We start from the raw sequence: 27,575 nt of genomic DNA on the forward strand, positions 1-27,575 counted from the left end.
CCTTGTAACTGGGGTTTATATATGAATAGTCAATACAAACATCAATTGTTAGACTGCAGTGTTTTCCACATGGTAGTGGGTATTAAATGCATAGTAATGTATTTGTATTGCCAGATATGAAGATCCTATTTGTCTGAATCCTCATAACCGAAAACAGTAAATAACCAATTCCATGGTTATTTTTCTTTTATAGGTAGTAGTTCATCTAATGCAAAATTGCCCTCCGTTCCAACAGTGGGATCAGTTCCAGAAGACCCTGTTTCAAATATGAGGTATTTAAGCTATTAACTTGATATGATATGTATCTTTTTTCTAGCACTGTGTGGAGGAGTTGCAGTTACATTCGCTAGAGGGTACATCACTTCTCACACATCCCTCTTATGTTTTTGTTCCTATTTCTCTCCCATCATGTGTATCTTTTGATACCTTTAAAAATAATCAAACCTCCTCTCCCTCCTTCCTTCCCTTCTCCTCCATTCTTCCCTTCTCCTTCCCATATATAACATCTATAGGTTTGGGAATATTTTAAAAGTTAATTTCATTTCAGAAGACTATAAGATGTAAAATGTTTATGAGAAATGGCTATTTTTAATAATAAATGCTGTGCATATATTAGGCATATATATTATATATATATAATAGCATATATATTAGGCATGTTTTCTCTCTCATTTTTAAATTGAGTGCTGGAGTTTTACATATATAGATATATATTTTTTTCCTTTTAGGTAAAAAGGATTTGAACTCAGATCCCTGAACACATTAGGCAGGAGCTATACCATTGAACCATACCTCCAGCTCTGTATTGTTTTTCTATAAAATAGTTGAATATCTCTCAGTGTATATCTCTTAGTTTTCTGAGATGGGAGTTTCTTGTTTTTAATTTTTTAGACATGTTTATGTACATATGTTTATTGTGTGTATGTACAACTATATATTAGGATGTCAATTGATAACATTATAATTGTGCCTATGCAGTATGTAATTTTTAAATGAGAAATATCTTTGATTTCATTAAAAATTGTTGTAGACTTCAATTTAGGAGAATATGAATTTTTATTTATTTTAAAATTATCTTTAAGGGCTGGAAGTGTGGCTTAGTAGAGTGCCTCAGTACCACATACTCAGAAAAAGCAGCAAGTACTGCTGTGGCTCAAGTAACAGAGCGGTAGCCTTGAACAAAAAGTGTCCAAGGACGGTGCCCAGGCCCTGAGTTCAAGCCCCAGAACTGGTGGGTGGAGGGGGAGATATTTAAATAGTTACATAATTTTGTTTCAGTTTAACATTAATTTATTATTGCTGTGCAGCTTGATCAGTGTCACCCCTTCTATTGTTCTCCTCTATCTCTCCCAACCCCACATGGCCCCAAGTTACCCAGTTCCATTTTTACAGATGGACATTGAATATTATGACTTAGGGAATATGCATGCTTAATAACCTCTCCCATGTATACACCTTATGTTGTACATAACATCTAGGGAATGAAGATGTGATTCTTGACCTCAAAGTTGAGTGGTAAATAGTTAAACATCATAAAGTCTTGATTTGCTTAGATTATGATGGGAATAAGAAAGCAAGTCTCTTACTTGGTGAGTTAAGGTTTCCAATTTCAGGATGCTGGTATCTGAGGATAATGCTCCAAAAGCCAGCTAGGGAAGGGAAGTCTCTGAGACTTATTTCCAGGTAAGTACCAAAAAGGCTGAAAGTGGAGCTGTCACTCACATAGTAGAGCACTATCGTGAGCAAAAGAGCTCAGGGACAGCTGGGATCTCTTGTTTGTAATCCTGACTACTTGAGAGGTTGACATCTAGAAGATTGTGGTTAAAGTCTAGTTGAGCAGAAAAGTCTTTGACAGTTTATATCAAGAACAACTAGGAAAAAGCAGGCTGGAGGAGTGGTTCAAATGGTAGAGTGTCATTTGAACAAGAGAACCGAGTGACTGTGAGGTCCTGCGTTCAAACTCTAGTATCACCCTTGTCCCCAGAAAAGGAAATATTTTACATTCTGATTTCTTAGGTCTTCCTTTGAAATTGATTAAAGTTGTCTTGCTATATGCTTTTCAAAATATCCTTTGCTGCACTGTGATCAAACTTTAAGAAAAAAAAAAGTTGTTGAATTCTGGATATTCCATGAAGAAGGACAGCTGTGCTAAGCAGTAATGTCTTTCAGGTCATTTACACATTTTTCGTGGAATTTTACATTTCTTTAATGGTCGAGTTTTTATAAGAACCAGAAAATTGATAAATTGTGTTAAATAATGGAGTAACTCAAGTTTTCCCATTAGTATTACAGAGAGGTTGGAACATGCTTTGGAAAAGGCAGCTCCTCTTCTACGAGAGATTTTTGTGGATTTTGCACCTTTTCTTTCTCGGACACTTTTGGGTAGCCATGGACAAGAACTGCTTATCGAAGGAACAAGTGGGTGTCTGTTCTTTACTTCATTTGTGTAATAAATTCATGGAGATTTTTTGTTTACACACATATTTCCACCTTTGAAGTTTCTTTGATATATTGTCATTTGAAGACCATCATAAGTCTGCTCTAATAATTTATGTAGAGTTGATGATGGATGGCCTCATTTCTGTAGAGACGCAAAGTAGTAATGAATTTATTTGAAAAAGAAAGTTCTGGCTTTAGAAATACTTAATTATAATTTGAATGTTGTAGGACATAAGTTACATTTCATGAACTTATTTAATGAAGTATTGAAGTTATTAAGTAATAAAATTAGCCAAGAATTTAATTAAAAATTTAACATTGGGTCATTGGAGCATGGCCTAGTGATAGAGTGCTTGCCTAGCATGCATGAAGTCCTGGGTTCGATCCTTGGTACTATATACAGAGAAGAAGCCAGAAGTGGTGCTGTGGCGCTCAGCCCTGAGTACAAGCCACAGAACTGGCAAAAAAAAATTTTAAAAAAATTGGAATGTTTATATTAGAGGGCTTCTACCCTTTTTAATGTTATCTATCAGACATTATATTTTAAAGTGATATGTCAACTTAGGAAATTGTTTACTTCCAAAGTTGGGTGTTGGTTACTTTTGGACTAAACAGTCTTAGTTTGAGGAGCATCGTTCCCCTTAGCCTCAAGGAAACTATACTTTGTCTAGGTCATGACCTGCTTGCCTAATACAATGTACAGACACTTTGTAGTTTTTATGGGGGTGCTAACACTATTACTATTGCCATTATATTTGGAATAAAAGATTCTCTCTCTCTCTCTTTCTCTTTTTTAAAGAAGGGGCTGAGCAGCTTGTTTCTTTTTAGTGTTATGCCAACCTGTGTTGTTACTGCCTTTGAGATAGTGTTTGAGGTATTATTAAAACAGGAAGGAGAAGAGGACAGGGACTGGATACCTGAGAGATATTGAATGGAGGAGGGAAAATATTGTAGAATATTTAAAGCTAACAGGAATTATTTTAGGCTTTAAACCATGGAACCTAAGCTTGTATTATCCCAGAAAAAAATAGAATTAAGTTATAATTATTCTGATCATTGTAATGTAATTTAACAAGTCAGTCTTAATTATTGGCATTTTTAAAGATATTAGCTATATAGTGTTCTTTGGAAGGACTGCTTTAGATTTTATTAATTAGAACTAAAGAACTTTTTAGATGGATATTAATGATATGAAGTTCCTTCCTAAGGATTTTTTTTGGTGAACCAAAATGAAACATAAAAGAGAACATGTAAATGAATCAATTTATAAGAAATGAGTACTATGTAGCCGACTAGGCTTGCATTTCTGTTAAGGTTTAGTGTGAGGTCAGAGGTCAAGGTACTAATAAGAGTGTTTGGGATGTCTGCTGCCATGAAACAAAATGGAAACTTGATTGATAGCTAGAGGGTTGAAGGGAGAGAGTGTGGTGGAGAAAGCAAAGGTCAGGGAGCCATTTCCCTTCCCTGCATGTATAACGATCAACTCTCCCTCAAACAAAATGTAGATGATATTGATCAATATGGCATGTGTTGTGCACATTTCTATGAGTATTGTGAAATGTCAGTGTATATGAGATTGTAATAAGTGTAATAGTATTTTAGAAAGTAAAACAAAATAGGTTGCAGAAATTATAGTAGTTTTGTACCACTGTTGAAACTATGCAATACTTCGTTAGCCATGTGGTCAGATGTGTACAGGTAAGATTCTTAGCAAGAAGTTAATGTCTTATTTTCAAAACTAATTTGGACAAGACAGTGAAATGTGTCGTATTGTGTTCTACTTCTTTATCATAGGTCTGGTTTGTATGAAGTCTAGTAGCTCAGTTGTGGAGTTGGTTATGCTGCTATGTTCTCAGGTGAGTACCATAGCCAGTACTGATTTAAAAGTCACTTCTCATGATTTTGCTTTGACAAGGGAGTTTTACTTTCAGTATCAAAAAGTTGAGTTTGCAATTTAAAAATAATTTTATTTGTGTCTTTTAAGGATTGCTTATCTTTTATTTATTTTATTATTATTATTGGTTGATTTGTATTATAAAGATGATGTACAGAGGGGTTACAGTTACATGTGAGGTAATGAGAATATTTCTTATTGGATGGTGTCAGCTCTTCTCTCGTTTTTTCCCCAGTTTTGTTCTCTCCTAACTCTACTACTGTAGAAGTTGGGTAGTTCATTTTCCACATGGTGTCTAGTGAGTATCATTGATGCATTAGCTCACCCTTCGTCCCTCCATTTCTGTGCTCCTCCTAACCCTCCCCAAAACAAATAAACTTATATACAAGGGCAAAAAAATACAGAAATCAAAAACAGCAACAGAAGGGGGCGACAAGAAGTAAAATAACAACAAAAAAAAACTATTGTGTCCATTTCTTGGAAATAATAGTGTTTTGAATTTGCTGTTTTAAAATAATTTTACTTGTATTTTAGGATTATTTATCTTTTAGATTAGCAGATGATTTTCAAAGCAGGTTCTGGATAAATGATAAAGAAAGGTTTTTAGAATCACCTTAAAATGTTAAGATGTAGTAATCTTGAGGTGACTTAAGTTTCTTTGCTCTGTATATTAAGATTACAGAAACAGATTTATTTCTGTTCTTTGTGTAGTGCCACTCTGATTCCATTGGGATTATGGGTTTACTTCCCTTTTGTGCAGAGGTTATAAAATGAACAATAAATAATTTTAAATCCTTGTCATTGCTAATTATTTTTGACATACACAGTAGACTTGGGAAACATCAACAAAAATGTGGCAGCTATCATAATAAGATGTAGAAAATAAATTCCTAAGAGTAAAATTATTTTCAGTGTTTAGAAACCTGGAGACATCAATGACCTTTTTTTTTTAAGGATAAAATTCATGTGTACTGTGGTGTTTTGTTTTCTGTTTTGTAGTTAAACAGATGAATGCTTTTATTGAGAGTTTTCTTTGTAGTCTTTTAAAAGTGATATCTTACTGGTAGTAAATTTCCCTACTTAAAACTTTAAAATAGCCTTTTTTAATAGGAAGAGTATTGCTCTAGAGGTCAAGGGTTTTGACCCATTTCAACACCTTTGACCTTCATTTATAACCCTCATGGTTTACTTGCCTGACCAATAAGGATAATGTAAAATTAATGTTTCTTTATATCGATTTATTCATTTTAGTGTCTATATTGCCAAATTTATTCAGACGTTGCTGATGGACATTTCATGAATATAAATTAAAGAATCATATAAGGTGTGAAAAATCAATATTATACATTATCAATAAAATGCAACAAGAACAGTTGCTTCTAAAGATAACACATAATGAATTATTATGAACTTGTTAGAAGTAATTATGTTTCTTAGTGTGCCTACTCTTAGATTTAGTAAAAATTATGTATAACTTAATCATCTTTACAAAACTCCTTTTCTTCAAATGTTGATCAGATAAAATTTCTCATTAAGCTACCCAATTTGAAATAATTACCACACACTTCTTTTAAACCTACATGAAATTATTCTTCATTTTAGAAGTATTAATGTATATTCTTTACTAGAAAATGGGTTTATTGTTTACAGAAGTGTATTTGGTTTGTAATGTGTTACTTTCTAGTTTAGGATTAAATGTAAATGTATTTTTGATACATGAAAGATTTTCTGTTATAGTACATTATATATTGAAATGTTAGAAGCTGCAAAGATAAAGATTGACATGTTGTAATAGCTATTTGTCATGTATGTCATAGTACTGTTTGCTATTTATCCATTCAAATGGGATCTGACGATCCCCTTGGTGCTGTAAGCTTCAAAAGTCAGAAATTCTCAAGGTTTTTATTTGAGTAACATACAGTGTTGGGTATTTGAAGTCTTTAGCATTTTCCTTTTATGAGTTCTTCAAAAGTTCTATGGCATCTCTACAAGATGTAGCACAGTGTGAAAAATGATGTGAAAAATGAAGCCAGAATTAGCTCCAGATGTATACAGATTGTTGCAGGGTGATAATTACATTTTTCACTTTGAATTTTCCTAATTCAAAGGGGTCAACTTGGTAATCACAAAAGTGATTTATTTTGTTAAGAAGTGAACTGTCTTTTTCTACATGATAGCTTAAGAGATATGAAATTGAATTTCAAGTTGACATTTTGCAGATATTGGGTGGGGATTTTTGAGTTTGATTGATAATTCTTTTTACTCCAAGATAGAGTGGGAAGTAAAGAGCTACCATCTTGCTAAAATTTTAATTAATTTTTTAAGAGAAGATGGAGAGGATTGAGTGCCAAAGATCAAAAGATCAGGTCAAAAACTTCTTTTTAATCACATAAATAATGGGATATGCTTATGAACTTAACATCTGCAAATCTGATTTAGAACTTTACAAATTAGTTGGTGTTAATATCATGACAATCAGACATGTTCTGATTATTTTTCTTGAATCCATTCAAAATTTATTTTTTGCTACTTTTTAAAGCATTGTGTTTAGCCATGATTTATTACAAATATTAGAGCCTACATTAAATGTGGAAATGATACAATTTAATTTTATTAAGTAGTACTGTGCAAACATATTTGTTTAAACTTCAACTAGAATTATATTTTTTTGTTAATTGTATTTTTGTTAGATTTTAGTTCTGCACTGTAGTTTTGAATAAAATTAATGTGTAGTTAAGCTTTATTACATTAGATTTGCTCATACATTGAGTTCTATGTATCAGTTTTTTTTCTCTTTTTTTCTTTCTTTTGGGATACTGTGTCTTGGTATCTAGTCCAGGTTGCCTATGAACTCACTGGGTAGTCCTGGACAGTCTTGGAACTCATTCATTATCTTCCTTCCTCAGCTTCCAGATTACTAATGTTAGAAGCATGCTGGCTTAACTCATGTTAGTTTTTAAAATAAGACTTTTTATGTTCTTTCTTGCTCACAAGGAAGTTGAAAAAGTTCTCAGCTACATTTTAGACTTAGTTTGCCATAGCAGGTAACATATTTGATTTGCACCACGTATTTATTGTTCATGTATATAAACCTGGTAGAAAACTATATGAATTTAAAGAAAATATTAAATAAATGTTTCACATACTGTTCCCTCTGTGTTATATGAAGTGTTTGTATCTTGCTCATTTGACATTAATATCATTTTTGAAAGAACTGACATTATATTCAAGGCCACTTTATAAAAGCATTACGTTGCTCATCCTAATTCAGTCTGACATACATTCCAATAACACTACCTCCCTTCTTGAGTTTAAGGCTAAATTTATGACTGTGCATTGTGAAGTGCATCATTTAAAAATGGTTTCAACCCAAAACATCTAATAAATAAATAATGTGTATTGCTACTCAGTAGTAGACTTTCCAGACTAGAAATCATTCCATCGGATACTCAACAGTCCACTATCGGAGAGGGCTGTCAGATAAATCTTGTGGTAGCAGCATTCATGTCCTGTAAATCACATATTATTGTCTGAGCCTTCTGCCAGGTCATCTGTTCTTTTCCCATTTATCAGAAGTACATACAGTATATAGAAAAACTAGAAGCACCATGTAGTCTGTCCTGGCAATCTGAGTAATTAATTAGCAGGAAAAGGTAATTTAAAATGCTTACTTTGATTTTTTAAAAAAATTCTTTTTACCACAAATTCTAGATTTTTGATATTTGGGGTAATATTTTCCTTTTTCCCAATGAAATAAGGAAGAGAAAAAGAAGGAAAGAAAGAATGAAGAGAGGAAAGAAGGAAGGAAGGAAAGGAGGGAGGAAGGATAAGAAGGAAGGAAAGTAGGAAGGGAGGAAGGCAATTTATGTAGCTGGATGTTGGAGGCTTCCTCCTGTAGAATCCTAGCTAAAGAGGCTGAGAACCAGTTTGAATCCACCTCAAGCAGAATGTCTTTGAGACACCATCTTTAAATACAAATGGCCTCATGAATATTTATGGATCAAATTAGTCATTAAATTCCTAGCAAAATTATAAAATCTTATCTGGCCAACTTTCCTTAATTTGCCCTTTTCCCATCATTATACACCTAAAAGAAGTTGTTTCATGGTTGTTTGTAAAATTAATGGTTTCAATTTTATTTTAGTTTGATTTACTAAAGGGCCTCTCAAAATCATTAATAAATGTGTATATGTACATATAATAATAAATATTGCATTAAAAAGCTGGTTATGAGGATATTAGCATGTTAGTAGCATACTGTCAATGAGTATGGCTTGCACTGGTGGAAAGATGGAAAATTTTAGAGGGAGTAGCTTTACTGATATTTTGCATCTGTTTCTCTGCTTTATTTTTTATTTTAAGAATTATTAACATTGATTTTTACATCATATTTCAAATGACGTATTTAAGAAACAAGTACGCAAGAAGGGAATCTTTATATACAGTCACTGGCACTTAGATTTTAGAACATAATTAAAATTAGGCTGAGGGTTCATATGTCATAGATGCATGTTAATCTATGTAATAAAACATTTTATTATTTATTTATTTATCCATCCTGGGGCTTGAACTTTGTGCCTGGGTGCTGTCCCTGAGCTCCTCAGCTCAAGGGTATTGCCCTACCCTGGTTTTCTAGTGGTTAATTGCAGATAAGAGTCTCTCAGTCTTTGGTATCTGGGCTGGCTTTGAACTGCGATCGTCAGATCTTAGCCTCCTGAGTAGCCAGGATTATTGGCTGTTCCTCTGCTTTAAATAGCTACTGTTAGTAATAGATTGTTGTTTTATTTTATGGGACAGTTCAGATTGACTTGAACCTATGATTTTCCTACCCTCAGCCTCCTGACTTCTGGGTTTTCAGGCAGTCCATCACACCCAGATATCAATAGTCTTAGTCACATACTTTGATAGGTTAGTAATCATATATCCATTTGTCCTTCCATACTATCCATTTGTCCCCCACTCATCCAAAGTAATGATTTGGAGCAGCTTGTAATCAAAATTTTTAATTAATAAAACTCTGAAATCATGCTGGGTGCCAGTGGCTCACCCCTATAATCCTAGCTACTCAGTAGATTGAGGTCTGAGGATATCGGTTCAAAGTCCATGAGACTCTTACCTCTAATTAACCATCAGAAAACCAGAAGTAGGGGTATGGCTCAAGGGATAGAGTACTAGCCTTGAACTGAAGAGCTCAGGGACAGTGCCTAGAGTTTAATCCCCATGGCCGACCAAAAAAAAAAAAAAAAAGAATTGGAAATCATTACAAATTTAACAAAGTGGAAGAATTAAAATTCAACCAGTGATGCTAACACCCAAGTTTGTGTTTTTGCTGAAATCTGTAGCAGTTTTGATTTCTGTGCCCTTTTTCTTGTTTATAAATTTATTTGATTTGGGGAAGGGAAGCAGAATTACAGAAACAGTGGAAGAAGGGTGAACTAGTTCAACAGTGATACTAGACACTATGCTGGAAATGAACTTTAGGAGGGGAAAAAGTGGGAGAAAATGAGGGAAGGGGTAAAACTTCAAAATGTACTTTTTACCTCACTTATGTAACTATAACCCCTCTGTACATCACCTTTATAATAAAACTTAAATTAAAAAAAGAAGATATAATTTGTAGAGACAATTTCTGTGGACAGTAAATGAAAGCACAATATTTCTGTTGATCTTAAACCCTGACAAATGAGTGTAAGGTAGAACTTGGTTCAGATTCATCCACATATATTTAGAACCATAATTCATTGAATAACTCTTCAGATGATCTGAAGAAGTCACCATTTTGGTGGTGGGGTATAGGACAATACTGAGTTTGGACTCTAGCACATGAGAAGCAAGCTCCTACTACTTGAGCCACATCTGCCTTTTTTTTTTTTTTTTTGTTTTCTTTCTTTTTTGCCAGTCCTTGGGCTTTTTTCTCAAGGCTAATGCTCTGCCACTTGAGCCACGGCACCACTTATGGCCTTTTCTATGTAGGTGGTACTGAGGAATCAAATCCGGGTCTTCATGCATGCTAGGCAAGCACTCTACGACTAGACCAAACTTCTGCCCCCTGCCTTCTTTAAAAAAAATTCTTTTATTAAGTAGTTGTACAAAGAGATTACAACTCCATAAATCAAGTAATGAGTACAGTCTTTTTCGACAGTGTCACCTCTTCACTTTCCATTTCTCCTTCCCATCTCTCCCATCTCTGCTTGTAAGTGCTTATAGTTCATTTTTAACATTGTGTGTGGAATACCATGTCTGTTTTGCTAACCCAGTCCTGGATTCAGACCCACACAGACTGATAAAACTTAGAAACAAGGTAGAAGGTAAGAGAAAAAACAGCAACAAAGGAAAAAAAAAACAACGCGTTTGTTTCCATTTCTTGGAGTCGAGGTTTAGGTTTTTTACAATCCCAATGATGTACCAGAGTTCTGTTTTCCCCATATCCCGCTCTGCATTTGAGTTCTCGATTCTGGTCAGTCTAATTGGGATGAGGTGGAATCTCAGAGCTCTTTGGGCTTATACGTCCTTTATGGCCAGTGATGTTTTTACTTTAGTTACTGTTTTTGGATAAGGTCTTGTGCTGTTTTTGCTCAGGGATGGCATTTATAGGGCCTCCTATCTGTGCTTGCTTAGCCTGGATCACAGTGTGGGCCACCACACCAGGTTTATGCCATGCTTTTATGACAATAAATTTGAATAATAAGATTAAATGACAAAATATATACTTGAGTATCCTGGACAATGAATATTCTATTTCATTTTTAACCCAAGGTAAACAAGACTGGATGTGAGGGCTTTGTTTTCCTTAAGCCCAGTTTTTAGGTAGCAGGGTCCCACTAGGATTAATATAATTTTATGTTTGAATATTTTAGTAATTTTACTCTCCCTTTCCTTTTGATGTTTTTATACCTCTTTCTTAGGATAGACTTATAGAAAATTAGTGGGTATATATTGACGGTCCCTGAGTTTGTTATTGTCAGTACCTGAAACTTTGTGTTCCTGTGTATAGTATAGGATGATAATCAGTAGTGCAGTGTCTTAAGTTTTTTTTTTTTAAGCTCAGAATATAATTGCCTAGTTATATTGAGGTGCCACGAAAGTTTTCATTTATCTTTTAAATTTTTTGTTGGTGCTTGAGTCTGAACTCAGCATGCCCTGCTTACTAGTCAGGTGCACTTTCACTTGAGCCACATCTCTAACTGGAAAACTTGCTTTGTGGGATGCACAAAGACTGAAAGAATATATCATGTTGAAGTGTTCACAGTCAATTCAATTTTGTGTTGACCTTATGAAAAGGCACTTTACAGCCCTTTGCAACATGGATAGGGAGGCTGTGTATCCTGGAGGAGATCATTAAACATGCAGATTATAAATTAGGCATGGAAAATCCTAAACCCATAAACAATTTTAAAGTGTTTTTGCAAGCAGGTTTGTGCTGATGCTAACACCGCAGAATATTTGTTTTAACTCAGAATTTGTAGCAGTACTTTTTATTCATAAGACAGAAACATTTGCCTTTAAACGTTAAAATAATACTAATGGTAAAAATAAATGAGGTTATAGTACCATCTTTTAGCAAACAATTTCTCCTTTTCGTAGTCTACAAAAGATAGTTCAGTCATTGCTCCTTATTTGAATTTGGATATAGATTTTTTTGTATTAATTTTAAGTGCCTGGGACAGCCCAAGAAAAACATAATTTTACTTAAATAAAGAATTTAATCTGAAGCACAGTTGTGCAGTTGGTTCACCAGCACACTAGGATTTAGAAAACACAACCTTTTAAGGTAAATGTTGTGGAACTGGCAGTACACCCTGTGGCTTGGCAGTCTAGTCAGAAGGACGATACCATGCTGACTATATGACTACGTCTTTGAACATTATTCTCAGGGGTAGTAAATGCAAAACAAAGTAATATCAACTGGCACTTAATTCTGCAAGTTCCCTGCTGATTGGGGTATTCAGTGAAATGGAACTCTTCCTGACAGGAAGCCAACCTATGAGTGTGGAGACAATCTGAAAATAAAGTGTGTTTTAATCTGACACCCTACTGTTTTACAACTAGTCTTTTAAATTTGGGATTAAGAGGAGAGTTAGGAAAAGAGAGGAATACATAAATGGAAATATCCCGAACATAGCATTTTTCTTTGGTTTTAATGTAGTTAAGAATACTGACCTATAGGTCAGTGTCTCTGTTTCTAGATTATTATTGCCTTTTCTGCTTGGCCCATCCCCCACCTTTTTTCCCCTAGCATTTCAAATCTATATTCTGATGTTAAGGCATCATAAAATAAAGGTCAGGTTTAAAATCATAAGGCTTCACTGACAAAACTGGTAAGTTCACAAAGGTTTATCTATGCTCTTATATTAAATTTTTTATAAATGGCATATTTGTGGTGCATTAATGGATTTTAATCAGAGTAGTCAGTTAATGTTGCCTTTCTCCTAGGATTCAGTCTTTAAATCTTATTTTGTCTTTTTAAAAAAGTATTTGTATTGTTTTGCTTTGTTGTTTCAGATTTTCAGATGGAGGTTGTTAATACTCTTTCAGTTAGCTTGTAAATCAGAGAGTTTTGGGTTATCATTGGTACCTACTAATATCCCACTAAGATCATTGGTAAAAATTTGTTTATTTATTTATTTTTTTGTTGGTCATGGGGCTTGAACTCTGGACCTAGGTACTCTCCTTGAGCTCTACCCCTTGAGCTACAGCGCCATTTCCAGTTTTCTGGGGATTAATTAGAGATAGAGTCTCCCAGACTTTCATGCCTAGGCTGGCTTTAAACCTGATCTCAGCCTCCTGAGTAGCTAGGCTTACAGGCGTGAGCTACTGGCACCTGGCAAAAATTTATTTAAATAGAATTTTCAAATCATTCTAGATTGCAAGATCTTGCTCTTTCACCACAAAGTTCATTAATCATGTGACTTGGTGTTCCTTTTTCTTTTTTAACCAGTCCTGGGGCTTTAACTCAGGGCCTGGGCACTGTACCTGATCTTTTGCTCAAAGCTAGCACTCTACCACTTGAGCCATAGCGCCACTTCCAGCCTTTTCTATATATGTGGTACTAAAGAATTGAACCCAGGGCGTCATGCATGCTAGGCAAGTACTATATTGCTAAGCCATATTCCCAGCCTATGACTGGTATTCTTGACAACTGTAAAAAATTGCTGTAATGAGTAATGTATGTATATTGTATATCTAGTGTGTATTTAGTATTAGATTTATGTTTTATAAATGGATGTAATATGATGTTCACAAAAATGGAATTTTCGAGGATGAATTATTTATTATTTCTTAGCATAGTCATTAAAAAGTCTTCATTGCTCCAGTGAATGCTATCTAAACACAATGTTATTATTATTATTATTATTTTTGCCAGTCCTGGGCTTGAGCTCAGGGCCTGAGCCCTGTCCTTGGACTTTCTCAAGGCTAGCATTCTACCACTTGAGCCTCAGCACCATTTCCAGCTTTTGTCTATGTATGTGGTACCAAGGAATCGAACCTGGGTCTTCGTGCATGCTAGGCAAGCACTTTAACCACTAGGCCAAACTCCCGGCCCAACACAATGTTATTTTATAGTTATTTATTTTAGGGTAGAGTTAAATTGTGAGATTTGAAATTTAAATTATATTTTATATAAGCTTAAGCATTTGTGTGTGTGTGTGTGTGTGTGTGTGTGTGTGTGTGTGTGTGTGTTTTGGGGGGGAGTGAATTACATGGTATCCATTTACAGTGTCCAGAGTGGAAGATTCCAAATAGTTAAACAGCAGGAAAGTTTTCTGCTTTTAGTTAAAAACTGCTGTTTTCTGTGGTCCTTATTTACCATATGTTTAATTCTTAATGTTGTGTGCTGTGGGACTGGGCATGCAAAAGTCAGCAGAAAGAGTTCTGGTTTTTACATCTAGAGCTATTACTGGCTATACAATAATAAAAGGCACTATTTTATTGGGTTGCTTGTAATTAACTTCAGCACTAGGCATTCATATAAATCATTGGTAATCTGTTTTCTTTAAATTTTTATTCTTTTAAACTGGTTTAATGTACTTTCTTTCTGTTGTCTTTTTACATTTGGATTGAGGTTATAATTTCTTTTTGGAATTAGGGTGTCAGAAACCAAACATATGTGGATTCAAGAAATGATTGAGGCAAAGTAATTAATTTTATATAATAGTTTATGAAGATTTGTTACTGGAATAAATAGCATGAACATTATTTTTTGCTAATTAATTTTATATAATAGTTTATAAAGATTTGTTACTGGAATAAATAGTATGAACGTTATTTTGTTGTTAGCATTATTCTCAAGCTAAAAAGTGTTTAGATAAAGTTAAAATGGCAACATTATCAATTAGAAAATATACTTTTGTGTTTTTCTAAATTGATGACAGGCTATTTCTTAGAACCTTTTTTGAAAATCAACTTACAGGTATTTTTCTTAAAAATCTCAATCTTTGTGTTTTTAGTTTTGCATAATATATGATAAATATTAACATGTTGAGTAAAATAATTTTGTGCTTATCATAATAATTACTAGCTTAAAATGAAATAAGAGTTAAATAAGCAGATTAGTTGATCAGGAAAATTGTATTCATAAACTACTTTGGTAATTCCTTTGTGTAACTACTTAATAAATATAATGATAATAATAGAAAATAAAATGAATAAAATAAAAATATAAAAAATTTCAGATGAAATACACACCTCTGTGTGTGTGTCTGACTGAATTTAAGGTAATAACGTATCATTCCAGTTATAAGTAGAAGACAAAAATTTGGTCTTAAACTTCATTTGGAAAGTATTTATAGGCATGTGTAGAAAAAATTTAGTTATGAGATAATTCTCTCCCATGATAATAAAATCTTTTGTTGATTTTTCTTATAAAATGCATGATAAGTGGGAGGTAGAAGACATGAAGGAAACCACTTGAGTAATCAAAGTCCTGCTTTAAAAATAATTCAGTTGTTAAATACTTTTTATTACACTATGTACATTAGGTGTTTTAAAAAATCTCTTAAAAATAATTAGCTGTTTTATGTAGTTTTAATGGCAGTCTTTCATGTTTTCTCTCCAAAAGTCTCTAATGAACACTCCTTGTAATTTCAGTGCAGGCTTTGAGATTCCCTATAGACTTGACTTCAGACCTCAAAGGGCAGTGCTTTCCACATGTCTGGAGAACTGGAGTTGCCAAACAGACTGACTGGGTATTAATAGGACACATTTATATAGCTCCTGGATGAGGAGCCCTGATAATAGTCTTAATAATGATCATCTGTTGAGATTTTGGAGTTGAAAAGGGTTAGAGCAGCTTTTTGTCATCCTTATGAAAACCGTGGTTTCTATATTAATCAATGTAAGTTTGTAGTTTGTTAGGATTATTATTGGTTAAAATGTTTTTACTAAAAAAATTAAGACAGGTTTTTCAAGACATTTACAAATATATTAGTGCTTCATGTGCCTAAACATAGCAAGCAGATTTTTACCTGATTATTTAAAAATAATATGTATTTATAGCAATTACTAACTGGTTACGTGACTTTTAATCTTTTTAGTTTAAAAAGATTTGTATCTTATTTTTTGAACCAACCATAAATTTTTATAAAATATTCAATTCCTTGTTAATTGTTACTTAAGTAGTATTTAGCTTTTCGCTAGATTTTAAGTTTATTTTTTCTTTATTTTTAGCTTTATAGTTAATTGTATATTTGCTTGCTCCATGAGCCATAATATTTGCACAGAGTAGATGTACATTTTGTATGTACATGTGCACAAAAATAATTTAGCACTTTCTGAAGGGCAGTAACCTCTTTTACTTTTTCATTGTACCGTTTGTTTTATTACACTAAGGAGATAATGGACTGGAACTTTTTTTTTTTGCTTAGGCTATATTCTTTTCTGGTATACGGTTACTGGAGTTCCTGTTAGATATGCTGTTGAGAGAGTGCTGACACAAAGTGCAAACACTGTTGAAAAGTTATTGATAGTTTACTTTGAGCACTTAAGATTACTGTATCTTGACCGTGAAAAACTTTTACCTCATTTTGACCTTTAGTCCTGTGTATAATGTGTTTCTCAATTTTGTATTAAAACATTCCCTTCTTCATTTGGTTTCTTTCTACAATCTTTCCTTTGAATTCCTATTAGTATTTCTGCCATTTTTCTGGGTCATTGGAACTACAGTCATTCAATCTGATTCATTGTTACAAAGGTAGAGGAATAAAGGATATATTAAAGGAATAAGGATATATAATTAAAAAATTTAAGCCCTATCCAAGCAAGTGGCATAGGCTTAAAATTCCAGCTATTCAGGATTCTAAGGCAGGATTTTAAGTCCAGTCTGGGCAATACACCAAGACTATCTATAAAAGACAGTCAGAAAAAAAGCTACTGAAGCTTTTAAACTTTTCAGTTTGTACAAGGAAAATAAAATAGTTCGATGTGAGTTCAGATACTTGTTAACTTACTCTTTATTCCTATCTTCAATATAAATTGTTTTATAAGGTCAAAACGGTATATCAGGAGACTGTTTTCATACTAATAGGAGTTAAGATAAAATTATTTGATAGATTAGAGTACTCACTTTAGTGTTTGAAAAAACAAATTCTTAATCATTAGCTCATAATAGATTCGTGTTTTCATTGATACCAATATATTTGAAACTCAAATACTTGTTCTATTATTTAGTGTTTTCAGAGTAGTATTAGATGAATATTTTCATTTAGAAAAACGTTTGTGTATTTATTTTAAGCAGTCTCATCCACCACCTTCAATGCTGGAAAGCAATTAGGCACTCCCATCCACTCATCCTGGGTCTGAGGGAGCATCTGGGCAGCCACTGTGTGTGGCTTCACAGCCAAGGCTGAGAAGGCATCTGCATGGTTCTCAGACACTGACAGGTGACCCACACTCAATTACTGAGTCTGTTGTGTTTGCAGGCCTGACCTCGCTCCTCAAGGCTGACAGAAACTAAGGGGCCCTCTTCCGTCACTTTGAGTCACCAGGAAACTGGAAGTGGTGCTGTGGTTCAAAGTGGCTACTATCCCCTAGCCTTGAGCTGAAGAGCTCAGGGACAGCACACAGGCCCGGAGTTCAAGTCCCACAACCAACAAAAAAAAAAAGTCAGCAAGATAATATTTAAGATATACCCACTTCCAAATATCTAGTTAAATGGAGTAAGCATTATTAGAGTTAAAGAAAGTGATAGTCTATTTAGTTGGGGGGAGGGATAGAATGTTTAAAACCAGTACCATTAATGAAGATATCATCTAGACACTAAAGAAACAGAATCATCTTATATTATACACCAAATGTAACCGTTAGCTGCTTTTTTTTTTTTCTTTTTCTGTTTTTGGTTGGTCATGGGGCTTGAACTCTGAGCCTGGGCATTGTCACTGAGTTCTTCAGCTAGCACTGTGCCACTTGAGCCACTTTGCCACTTCCAGTTTTCTTTTTTTTTTTTTTTTGCCAGTCCTGGGCTTGAGCTCAGGGCCTGAGCGCTGTCCTTGGACTCTTTCTCAAGGCTAGAGCTCTACCACTTGAGCCTCAGCACTACTTCCGGCTTTTTTCTATGTATGTGGTTCCGAGGAATCGAACCCGGGTCTCCATGCATGCTAGGCAAGCACGTTAACCACTAGGCCAAACTCCCGGCCCCCACTTCCAGTTTTCTGGCTGTTAATTGGAGATGAGTCACATGGACTTTCATGCCTGGGCTAGCCTTGAACCTTGATCCTCAAATCTCAGCCTCCTGAGTAGCTAGGATTACAGGTATGAGCCACCAAGCCTGGCTCTGTTAGCTTTTTTAATAGAACATTTCATTGAATACAAATGTTTTATGATCATCATGTGCAGTATTCTCCAAAATAGGCTATGGATTGGGCCATAATTGAATTTCAGCAAATTAAAAAAATGAAATCGCAAGAATGTGTCTTCTCTGACCACTATAATACTTGCTGTATAATATTGCTATATAATGCTGTAATATTTGAAATCAACAAGTGGAACTATGAAAGAATAAAAATGCTCTTTGCCAAAGTATCAACACAAATTAAATAGAAATTCAAGTTTCTTGAAATAAAGAAAAATGGAAACACAGCATACCAAAACCTATGTGATTCATAGGCTGCAATGGCAGCCACATAAGAAATGACATTTGTCTGAGGTAGGATTATTAATTGAAAGCCCAAACTTACGTGATACAGCAAACATAGTAGTAAAAAGGAAGGGTACTGCAGTACGTGTAAAAAAAAAATTAGGAAATCTCAAGTAATTTAAGAATGAAACTCGGGGGGGGGGAGGGAAATGGGTACCAAGACATGTGAAAGGGTATCAATGTATGTGAATTAATGAACCTTCTATCTGGCAAATATCATGTAACTCTTTTACTAATTACAATAAAAAAAAAGAAAAAAAAAGAATGAAACTCAAATAACTAGAGAAGTAAGACCCAAATAAATAAAATCAGAGATAAAACAGGAGACATTACATTTGATAACAGAAATAGCATTGGGAATAACAAATAGTAGCCAACACTTTGGAAAGACATATGTAACTTACAAAACTGTATCATGAATACACAGTAATTGACAATAATTGTGTGTGTGTGGACAATGTGTCATGAATAGTTCTGAATAATTTATAGATATTTACAGAAGTACAAACTTAAAATTCATGAGAAATCTCCCAAGAATGTAATTAGCCAAATCAAAGAACAAAGTTTCTGACTTTGAAATGACTAACCTGAAAACATATTATTGTATATATATTATTGTAACCAGGAACTATAGTTTTAGCATAAAAATTGACAGAGGCTGATGAAACAGAATAAAGAACCTAGAAATAGAAGTCCCCAAAACATAGGAGAGAAGGCATTTTTTTTTTCAGTAAGTGGTGCTGGAAAATGAGATAATCCTTTAGCATAAGAATGAAAACATGTCTCACCATGTTTAAAATCAAAAGGATCAAATACCTAAATATAAGGTAGGTACTGGTAGTTCATGACTGTAATTCTAGCTACTTGGGAAGCTGAGATTGGTAAGGCTGTGGTTCTAGACTAGTCCTGGAAGTAAAAATCATGAGACTCCTTTTTTTTTTTTTTTTTTGCCAGTCCTGGGCTTGAGCTCAGGGCCTGAGCACTGTCCTTGGGCTTTCTCAAGGCTAGAGCTCTACCACTTGAGCCTCAGCACCACTTCCGGCTTTTTTCTATGTATGTGGTACCGAGGAATCGAACCCGGGTCTTCATGCATGCTAGGCAAGCTCTTTAACCACTAGGCCAAACTCCCGGCCATGAGACTCCTTCTTAACCAGTAGTGGAGTGCATTGACATGTACCTGTTACCTCAAGCTACATTGGAAGCTGAGATCGAGAAGATCACGGTTCTAAGCTAGCCTGGGCAGAAGTCTGTAACACATCCCTATGGCAGGAAGCTGGATAAGGATGTACAAGCTGAATTCTAATATAAGCAAATTGTGGCTCAGGCATATTTCTCCATGGAAAATAAGACTCTGTCAAAAACAAAACCCAGCAAAAACAGGACTGGAGATATGGTTCAAATGGTGAATGCCAGGTAGCAGGCAGGAAGACCTGAGTTCAAATCTTAGTCATGCCCAAAGCTAATGTGGTACTTGACACAATGAAATTACTGTAAGTAGGGGAAACTGTATAGGGCCACGATGTTTTGAGAAAGACTCTGAAAAGCCACATAAGCAAAGGAAACAACAGAGAAATGGAATTACATAAAGTTAAGAGGTTTCTGTGGGACAAAAGAAACAGTGAGCTAGTGAAATGGAGGAGAGGAAATATCTACAAACTGATCATCCAGTGTGGGTTAATATCCATGTATAGTGAACTACAAACTCAACAGTAACATGCAGAAACAATGAAATCCAGTGGAAAAGTATATAAATAATCTGGATAGAAAATATACTTTCCAATAAGTATATAAAAATGCTCAGCATCATTAATCATCAATTAAATGCAAGTCAGAAGAGTAAAAGGAACTTTGTAGGTTATCTAGGCCACCAGAAAAAATTCTGCATTCAATTTTACATAAATTGCTTGCTTTCAAAATAAAATAATGGTAGACTGGATTTTATGTAGCAAATCTCATGCCTAATACGTGCTTTGGAGTGTGGTAATTGTAAATTACTTTTTTTAGTGTCTTCAAGACACTAAAATGTGTGTTAGATTATTTGTATAAAACTGAAGTTTACTCAAGGGAGTTAGAATTATCTTGAAATAATTTAAGTGAACAAGTTCATGACACCAATTGCTATGTTTTCTGTTTATTCGTGGAGGGTAGAGAGGAATAGCGATCGTGTTATTAGTGACTTTTTGTTCTTGCTGTTGCTGTTTTGGGTCATGGGGCTTGTACTCAGGGCCTGGGCATTGCTCTGAACTCTTTTGTTCAAGGCTGGTACTCTTCCACTTCTAGTTATCTTTTGGTTAATTGGAGATAACAGTCTCACAGACTTGCCTTCTAGGATTGGCATTGAACCTTGATCTTCATATCTCAGCCTCCCGAGTAGCTATGATTACAAGTATTAGCCACCATAGCCCAGCTATTTTTTTTTTACTCTAGCAAACAAACTTCACCACCAAATAGGCTTTTGTATTTTTTATAGAATTCTCTTTAATAGAATTCACTACTCTGTATTGTCTTCATTATTACTGGAGGACTTAAAAGCATTAGTAAGCTAAGATTGTATTTTAGTGAAAATTGAGTAGTCAACAATTATGGCCTAAGGAAGTGATAATCAATTAAATACAGCTTAGGAACAGGTATGAAATTATTGACTGATGTTTTTTTTCTGAATCCTTCCTTTCTGAAGTGCTGAAATGTATTTTAAAATTACTTAGTTGCATTAGTGGTTAGCTCTGAGGCTTTTAACATGTTTTCATCAGTACCTCTGGGGAAAGGATAACCAAGACCTTTAAATGTACTATCCATTTTGCATCAGCCTGTTCTAGATATTGTGATGAAATATTGAAATGATCATGAAAGATGATGACCATTAAGCTTTTCTTTCAACTATTAAAACTCACTAAAGGTAATATTGAGCTGTGGTTTATGAAATTGTTTAGACTAACACCTTCTTTGATAATTGTTTCTGAACTAGAGAAAAATGCGTTAGGATAGCATGATTAATGAATATTCTTTTTGGTTTTGACAACTTCCACAAATTGCTTTAGAGCATGTTTTATTATGGAAAACACTTGTTGGCTTTGAGCAACATCTGGATTAACAAGAGAAATGAAGAATTTGGGATTCAGTAGACTTTTTCATAAACATTATTAATCTGTGGTATACAAGTCTGTACCTGATATTTGATAGTCTCTTAAATGTTAATAGTTCAGAATATGTAGAAATAATGAAGAACCCAATGATATCTTGGAGGATTATGGCAATATAACAATAGTCAAAAGTCTAATTCTTGTACTTCATTTTCATTTCACCTATTGTGTGTGTGTGTGTGTGTGTGTGTGTGTGTGTGTGTGTGTGTATGTATGTGTATGAACCTTGTGTCTGGGTGCTGCTCCTGAGGTTTTGTGCTTAAGCTAGTGCTCTACTACTTAAGCCTCAGCTCTGTTTCTGCCTTTTTGGTGGTTAATTGGAGATAAGAGTCTCACAAAGTTTCTTGCCTAGGTTGGCTTTGAACTTCAGTCTTCAAATCTCAGTCTTTTGACTAACTAGGATTACAGGTGTGATTATAGCTAGGTAATTATTCAGGTATGATCCAGCGATCCAGCATGTGGACCACTTTTTTTTTTTAAACTAAGTGCAAAGTAGTAAACTAGGACTAGAATATTGATCAGTATAGTGTGCTTGCCTAGCATATATGAGTCACTCCATGGATGTGATCCCTAGCACTTTTTAATGTTTTGCTACTGTTTGAAGTTGGAGTCAGCATCATAGCATCTCAAAGAATAGTTTTACAACTCAAAGTCTTTCTGTTACTTGTTATTACTCTTTTCCATCTCTTGCTCATTGAGCATCGTCTTTCTTTTCTATATTGTTATCTAGTTGGAATCCTACAGTATTAGCCATTCTGATTTCTTAGTAATATGTATTTAAGAGTTTCCTTCATGTCTTTCATCACTCAATTGTTCATTCTTTTTAGTGCTGGTAATATTCAGTTGTCTGGTCATACCATAGTTTATTCACTGTTTGAAGGATATCTTTGTGGCTTAAGTTTTGGTTTTATGAGTAAAACTTTGGAGTTCCTTGTGTAAAATTCATGGATCATGCTCGCTGTATTCTGTACTAAGAATATATGTGATTTGGTTCAGAACTTCCCAGCTGTCTGCTCTACCAGTTTGTATTTCCTTCAACAGTGAATGAGCTTTTCCTCACATTTGGTGATGTTAGTCTTCTGACATTTGTCCATTCTGATGAATATGATGCAATATCTCGTTGTTTAAATTCACATTTCCCCAGTGATACATACTGTGGGAAATCTTTTATAGTCTTACTTACTTATGTGTCTTCTGTAGAGGTGTCACTTTTATCTTCAGCCATTGTTAAATGGGATTCTTTTTTTCTTGTTGAATTTTAAATAGCTCTTTGTACATTAGGGGAACAATACTTAATTATGTTTTGTGAATATTCACATCTATAGCTTTTATTCTATTGATGTTGTGTTTTATACAGAGAATTTTTTTTGTGGGGGGTCATGGGGCTTGAGCTCTGGGCCTAGGCACTGGCCCTGAACGCTTCAGATCAAGGCTACTTCCCTACCCTTGAGCCACCGCCCCACTTCCCATTTTCTTGTGATTAATTGGAAATAAGAGTCTCATGGACTTTTTTTTTTTTTTTGCTAGTCCTAGGTCTTGAACTCAGGGCCTGAGCACTGTCCTTGGGCTTTCTCAAGTCTAGAGCTCTACCATTTGAGCCCCAGCACCACTTTCAGGCTTTTTTCATGTATGTAATACTGAGGAATTGAACCCAGATTTCATGCATGCTAGGCAAGCACTCTACCATTAGGCCCAACTCCTGGCCTCTCATGGAGTTTTTAGTGCTCAGGCTAGCTTTGAACCATGACCCGCAGATCTCAGCCTCCTGAAATCTAGCTGTTCCCAATTAGTTTTATAGGTTTTTTTTTTTTTTTTTTTTGGTGCCAGTCCTGGGCTTGGGCTCAGGGCCTGAGCACTGTCGTTGGGTTTTCTCAAAGCTAGAGCTCAACCACTTGAGCCACAGCACCACTTCTGGCTTTTTTTTATGTTATGTGGTATCAAGGACTTGAACCTGGGTCTTTGTGCATGCTAGGCAAACATTCTACTAGTAGGCCAGACTCCCTGCCCCTAGTTTTATAATTTTTTACATCACATTTAGGACGGTGAGCCATTTGAAATTAATTTTTTGCGAAAGTTTTTACAGCACCATTGGTTGAAGACTTGTCTTTTTCTTACTTGTGTTGTTTCTGGCCCGTTGTCAAAGATTGTCTGACTTGTGTATTTATAAATCTATTTTTGGGTTCTTTAATGTGTTCGTTTATCTGTGTATTTTTGAAGGAAAAGGCAATATTACACTTTGTTGATTATTATAAACTTATCATAGTAGTAAGACCTGAAGTCAAGTAGGGTTAATATTGCAACTTTATTCTTGTTTTTCATAATTTGGATTACCTTATATTTCTATGTAAACTTTAAAATTAGTCTGTCAAGCTCCACAAATTATAGTTGAGATTTACATATAGTGATTACATGGAATCTATAGATCAATTTGGAAACAAATAACCTTTGATAGTATTGTGTCTTCCTGTCTAGAAACATAAAATATCTCTATTTATTGTTCTACTTTGCTTTCTTTTGAGAGTTTTATAATTTTTCCATATAGCTCTTGTACCTATTTTTCTAAATTTATGCCTTCTGTTTCATTTATTTGTCTTAATGTAAGTAGATTGTGTTTTCTCACTTGGAATTCTGTTGCTGATATATAGGAAAGAATTTAGCTTTATGTATTAACTTTGTATTTTATAATCTTGTTATAATCTTGTGCTTATTAATTCTAAGAGTTCTTTGGATTTTCTTTGTCAACAGTTCTCTGAAAATAAGGATAGCCTTACGTTTTTCTGATTTTATTTACTTTTTTGTAGTCTGGCAACAAATAGAGTTTTGTGAATGTTAAATATATTTACTCCTGAGCCCTCCAATCGTTATACTTTGATTTTTTTTCTCTTGTCTTCCTGTATTGCCTAGTACTGCCTACATGATGTTGAAAAGCAGTGGTGATATCTTTACCTTGTTCCTGTAGATGTTTTGTAAAACAAAATGATGAATTCAATAATTCACCTTTTATTGGATTTGTCCCTTTATTTGAGGGCTGGGGGAGGAGACTAAATTAGGGCCTCACACTCTTGCTTGGCCCTTTTACTCAGTGCTAGTGCACTGTTATTTGAAGCACACCTCCACTTCTGAGTTTTTGCTCATTAATGCAGATGAGAATTTTAGTGGCTTTACTGCCCCAGATGGTTTTGTACCATGCTGTCAGAAATCTCAGCCTCTTAAGTAGCTACAATTAGTCATGAGTCATCATCACTGTTCAGTCCTTTGTTCTTAGAGTTTTCTCCTACTTTATATTTTCTCCTACTTTATCCATTTTATTTTTTTTAAACTGCATGACTTAAATGATAACTCATTTCATTTCAGATCTTGCCTTCCCATTCTTTTGTGTGCATCAAGTGGTTTTGCTAAGAGTGTTACATAAGATGTAGAAACCAGGGAGTAAGACTGTGCTTACTCCTATGTGTTTTCTTCATCCTATTTGATCTTTTGTTATTTCTATAACATTTTAAGGCTTCCTTATTGATTATTCCTATGGCATGGAGCAGTTTAAAGTTGTTTTAGGTCAACAGCTATTAAATTTATTTTACTTCTGTGCCGTACTGGGTCTGGAGCAACCTTTTGTGGCTTCGAATCCCACTGTGCTGTGCCTGGGAATTGAGTAGGATCCTTTGCGCTCAAACCATAAAATTTACATGTGGCTTCGTTTTATTCTCTTCTCCCTTCTGCTACCTTCCTAAGAAGAGAGGAAGTTGTGACACATAGGTAGACAGAGTTTAAGATTCAGTTGGGTATATCTGTAATCCCAGTCACTCAACCAGAAAATTTTGAGTTTAAGGCCCACCTGGGCAAAGTAAACTTGACCCATCTAAAAATTACAGTAAGCCAGGCACTCGTGGTTTAATTCCTGTAATCCTAGCCACTCAGGAGTTGATGCTCATTACTGTTGGAGATGATTATAGCACCATCTGGTTAGAGAGGCTATATCTGAATCAGTAGCTGGGTACAATGAAGCTTTGCTGTCATGTCAGCCCAGCAGGTGGTGAGATTTAAAGGATCATGGTTCATGGCTAACCTGGGCAAAAAGCTTTCAAGACCCCGTCTGAAAAGAAAAGACTGGGCATGCTGGCTTGTGCCTAATACTCATAAATAGGAAGTGTAAGTAGGAGGATTGCCTTTCAGTCAATCCAGGCAAAAAGCAAGATCCTGCTTCAAAGGTAGCCAGAACAAAAAGAGCTGGAAGCATAAGCCAAGCAATAGAGCGCCTGCCTAGCTTTTCCTAGAGTTCAAATGCCAGTACCACATAAGGAATAACAAACTGGATAAAAGCAAAAGGTTAGGGTAGAGCTCAGGTAGTATAGCACTTGCCTCGCCAGCACAAGGTCCCAACTTCTATCTAGAGCATCACAAAAAAATTCAGGTAATGTAATATGTTTCTATTAAACAATGATAAGTTTGTTTTATGAACAAGCAAAAAAGTAGAGGGATATCATGCAAACTCTTTCTTATGTTCTCATTGCAGTTCTTTAAAAGAGATCTGACCATTTGCACACATATAGTTATTTACATATGTGTGTATACACACACAATTATACATATAGCTCCATGAACTGGCATTTCTGAGTTCTAGGTATGTTTCAGTTATTGGAGCCATTTCCTTTGTATTCATGGTTTACATATGTTTTGAATAATGGATTGAAGAACATTTGAATATACACTGCTGATTGATTTCCTTCCTAGGCTCTTTAATGGGTGTCGTTTTAGTGGATAAAGTTTAATGGATAAGTTTTTAATGGCTAATGAATGTAGTTATATCACATATTGCTAATTTATATGGCTATGAATTATAGGTTTGTGCTTAACAGTGGTTTTTCCAATTCATCTTTTATCTTTCAATTATTAGTTATTATTTGTGGGAAATGGAAAATACGCTTTATTTACTCAGTTTTTGAACCACTTAATTCTCTTTTCTCAGCATTTTGGGTGATAAATCTTTCTTATTCAAACAAAACCAAAGCAACATTTATCTTTGCTCTTTTTTGGTACCTTTTTACCAAATTCACAGCGATTTCAGTTAAGAACCGATAAGGAAGGGACAGGAGTTTGGCCTAGTGGTAGCGTGCTTGTCTAGCATATATGAAAACCTGAGTTTTTGTTTACCTTGGATCATATACCTAGGAAAAGCCAGAAGTGGTGCTGTGGCCCAAGTGGTAGAGCTCTGGCCTTGAGAAAGCCCAAGGACAATGCTCAGGCCCTGAGTTCAAGCCTGGGACTGGAAGAAAAAAAAGAAATAAAGAAAAAAACCAGGGAAAATTGAATATTGAGATGTTTATTTAATTTATGTTGAATGATGGTGTTCACTTGTTAACGTTTCCATATCAGTTTTAGTGCGATTGTAGAGCAGTGTTGATAGACAGCATGTCTAAGCACTTTAGTTATGCAGTTGGTATAGGTGGTATTTTTCATTAGTGTTGTTTTAAAACAATGAAAGCTCTTCAGCTACTTTTTGCTATTTTTGTTTTTTTTAGGAGTGGCAGAATTCTATTCAGAAGAATGCAGGCCTTGCTTTTATTGAACTTGTCAATGAAGGAAGGTAATTATTTTATGTACATTCATATTTTACTTTAAAAATCTTAAATGTATTTAAAAATCTTAAATATATTTTTCTCATGTGACCTGACATGTTGGGATTCAGTATTGTTTTTGTAGTCAATAATACATTGGAGTTCTTATTGATTGTTATGAATATGTCAAAAGTTGTAATTTTCTTCATACTTATAAAGTTCTAGTCTTCATTTTTTAGTAAGTGTGGCTTATTAAGTTTTGTGAAAGTAGATTCAAGTGTGAAGATCTGTCATGTTCATTTGTATTCCTTATAAAATTGTGTTATGTTTGTAGAACTAATAATTATACTTACTTGTCTTATTATCTCTCTTACATGATAGTATGATCATAAGTAGATGTAGGAACCAGTGAGAGAGAG

The 27,575-nt window shown here is 34.6% G+C and overlaps 1 protein-coding gene across 1 annotated transcript in view; it reads left to right on the forward strand.

Moving 5' to 3' along the window:
* Positions 1 to 27,575, forward strand: part of Lrba (LPS responsive beige-like anchor protein) — a 400,347-nt gene that overhangs the window by 109,812 nt on the left and 262,960 nt on the right. Inside the window, exons 32-35 of the mRNA XM_090356865.1 lie at positions 194 to 272; positions 2,285 to 2,418; positions 4,234 to 4,295; positions 27,121 to 27,185. Of these exons, the coding sequence (XP_090212991.1) occupies positions 194 to 272; positions 2,285 to 2,418; positions 4,234 to 4,295; positions 27,121 to 27,185 (340 nt within the window). The remainder of the gene's footprint in view (positions 1 to 193; positions 273 to 2,284; positions 2,419 to 4,233; positions 4,296 to 27,120; positions 27,186 to 27,575) is intronic.

This window comes from Megascapheus bottae, chromosome 23 (assembly GCF_031878675.1).
Source record: "Megascapheus bottae isolate mThoBot1 chromosome 23, mThoBot2.hap1, whole genome shotgun sequence".
NCBI classification, from domain to species: Eukaryota; Metazoa; Chordata; class Mammalia; order Rodentia; family Geomyidae; genus Megascapheus; species Megascapheus bottae.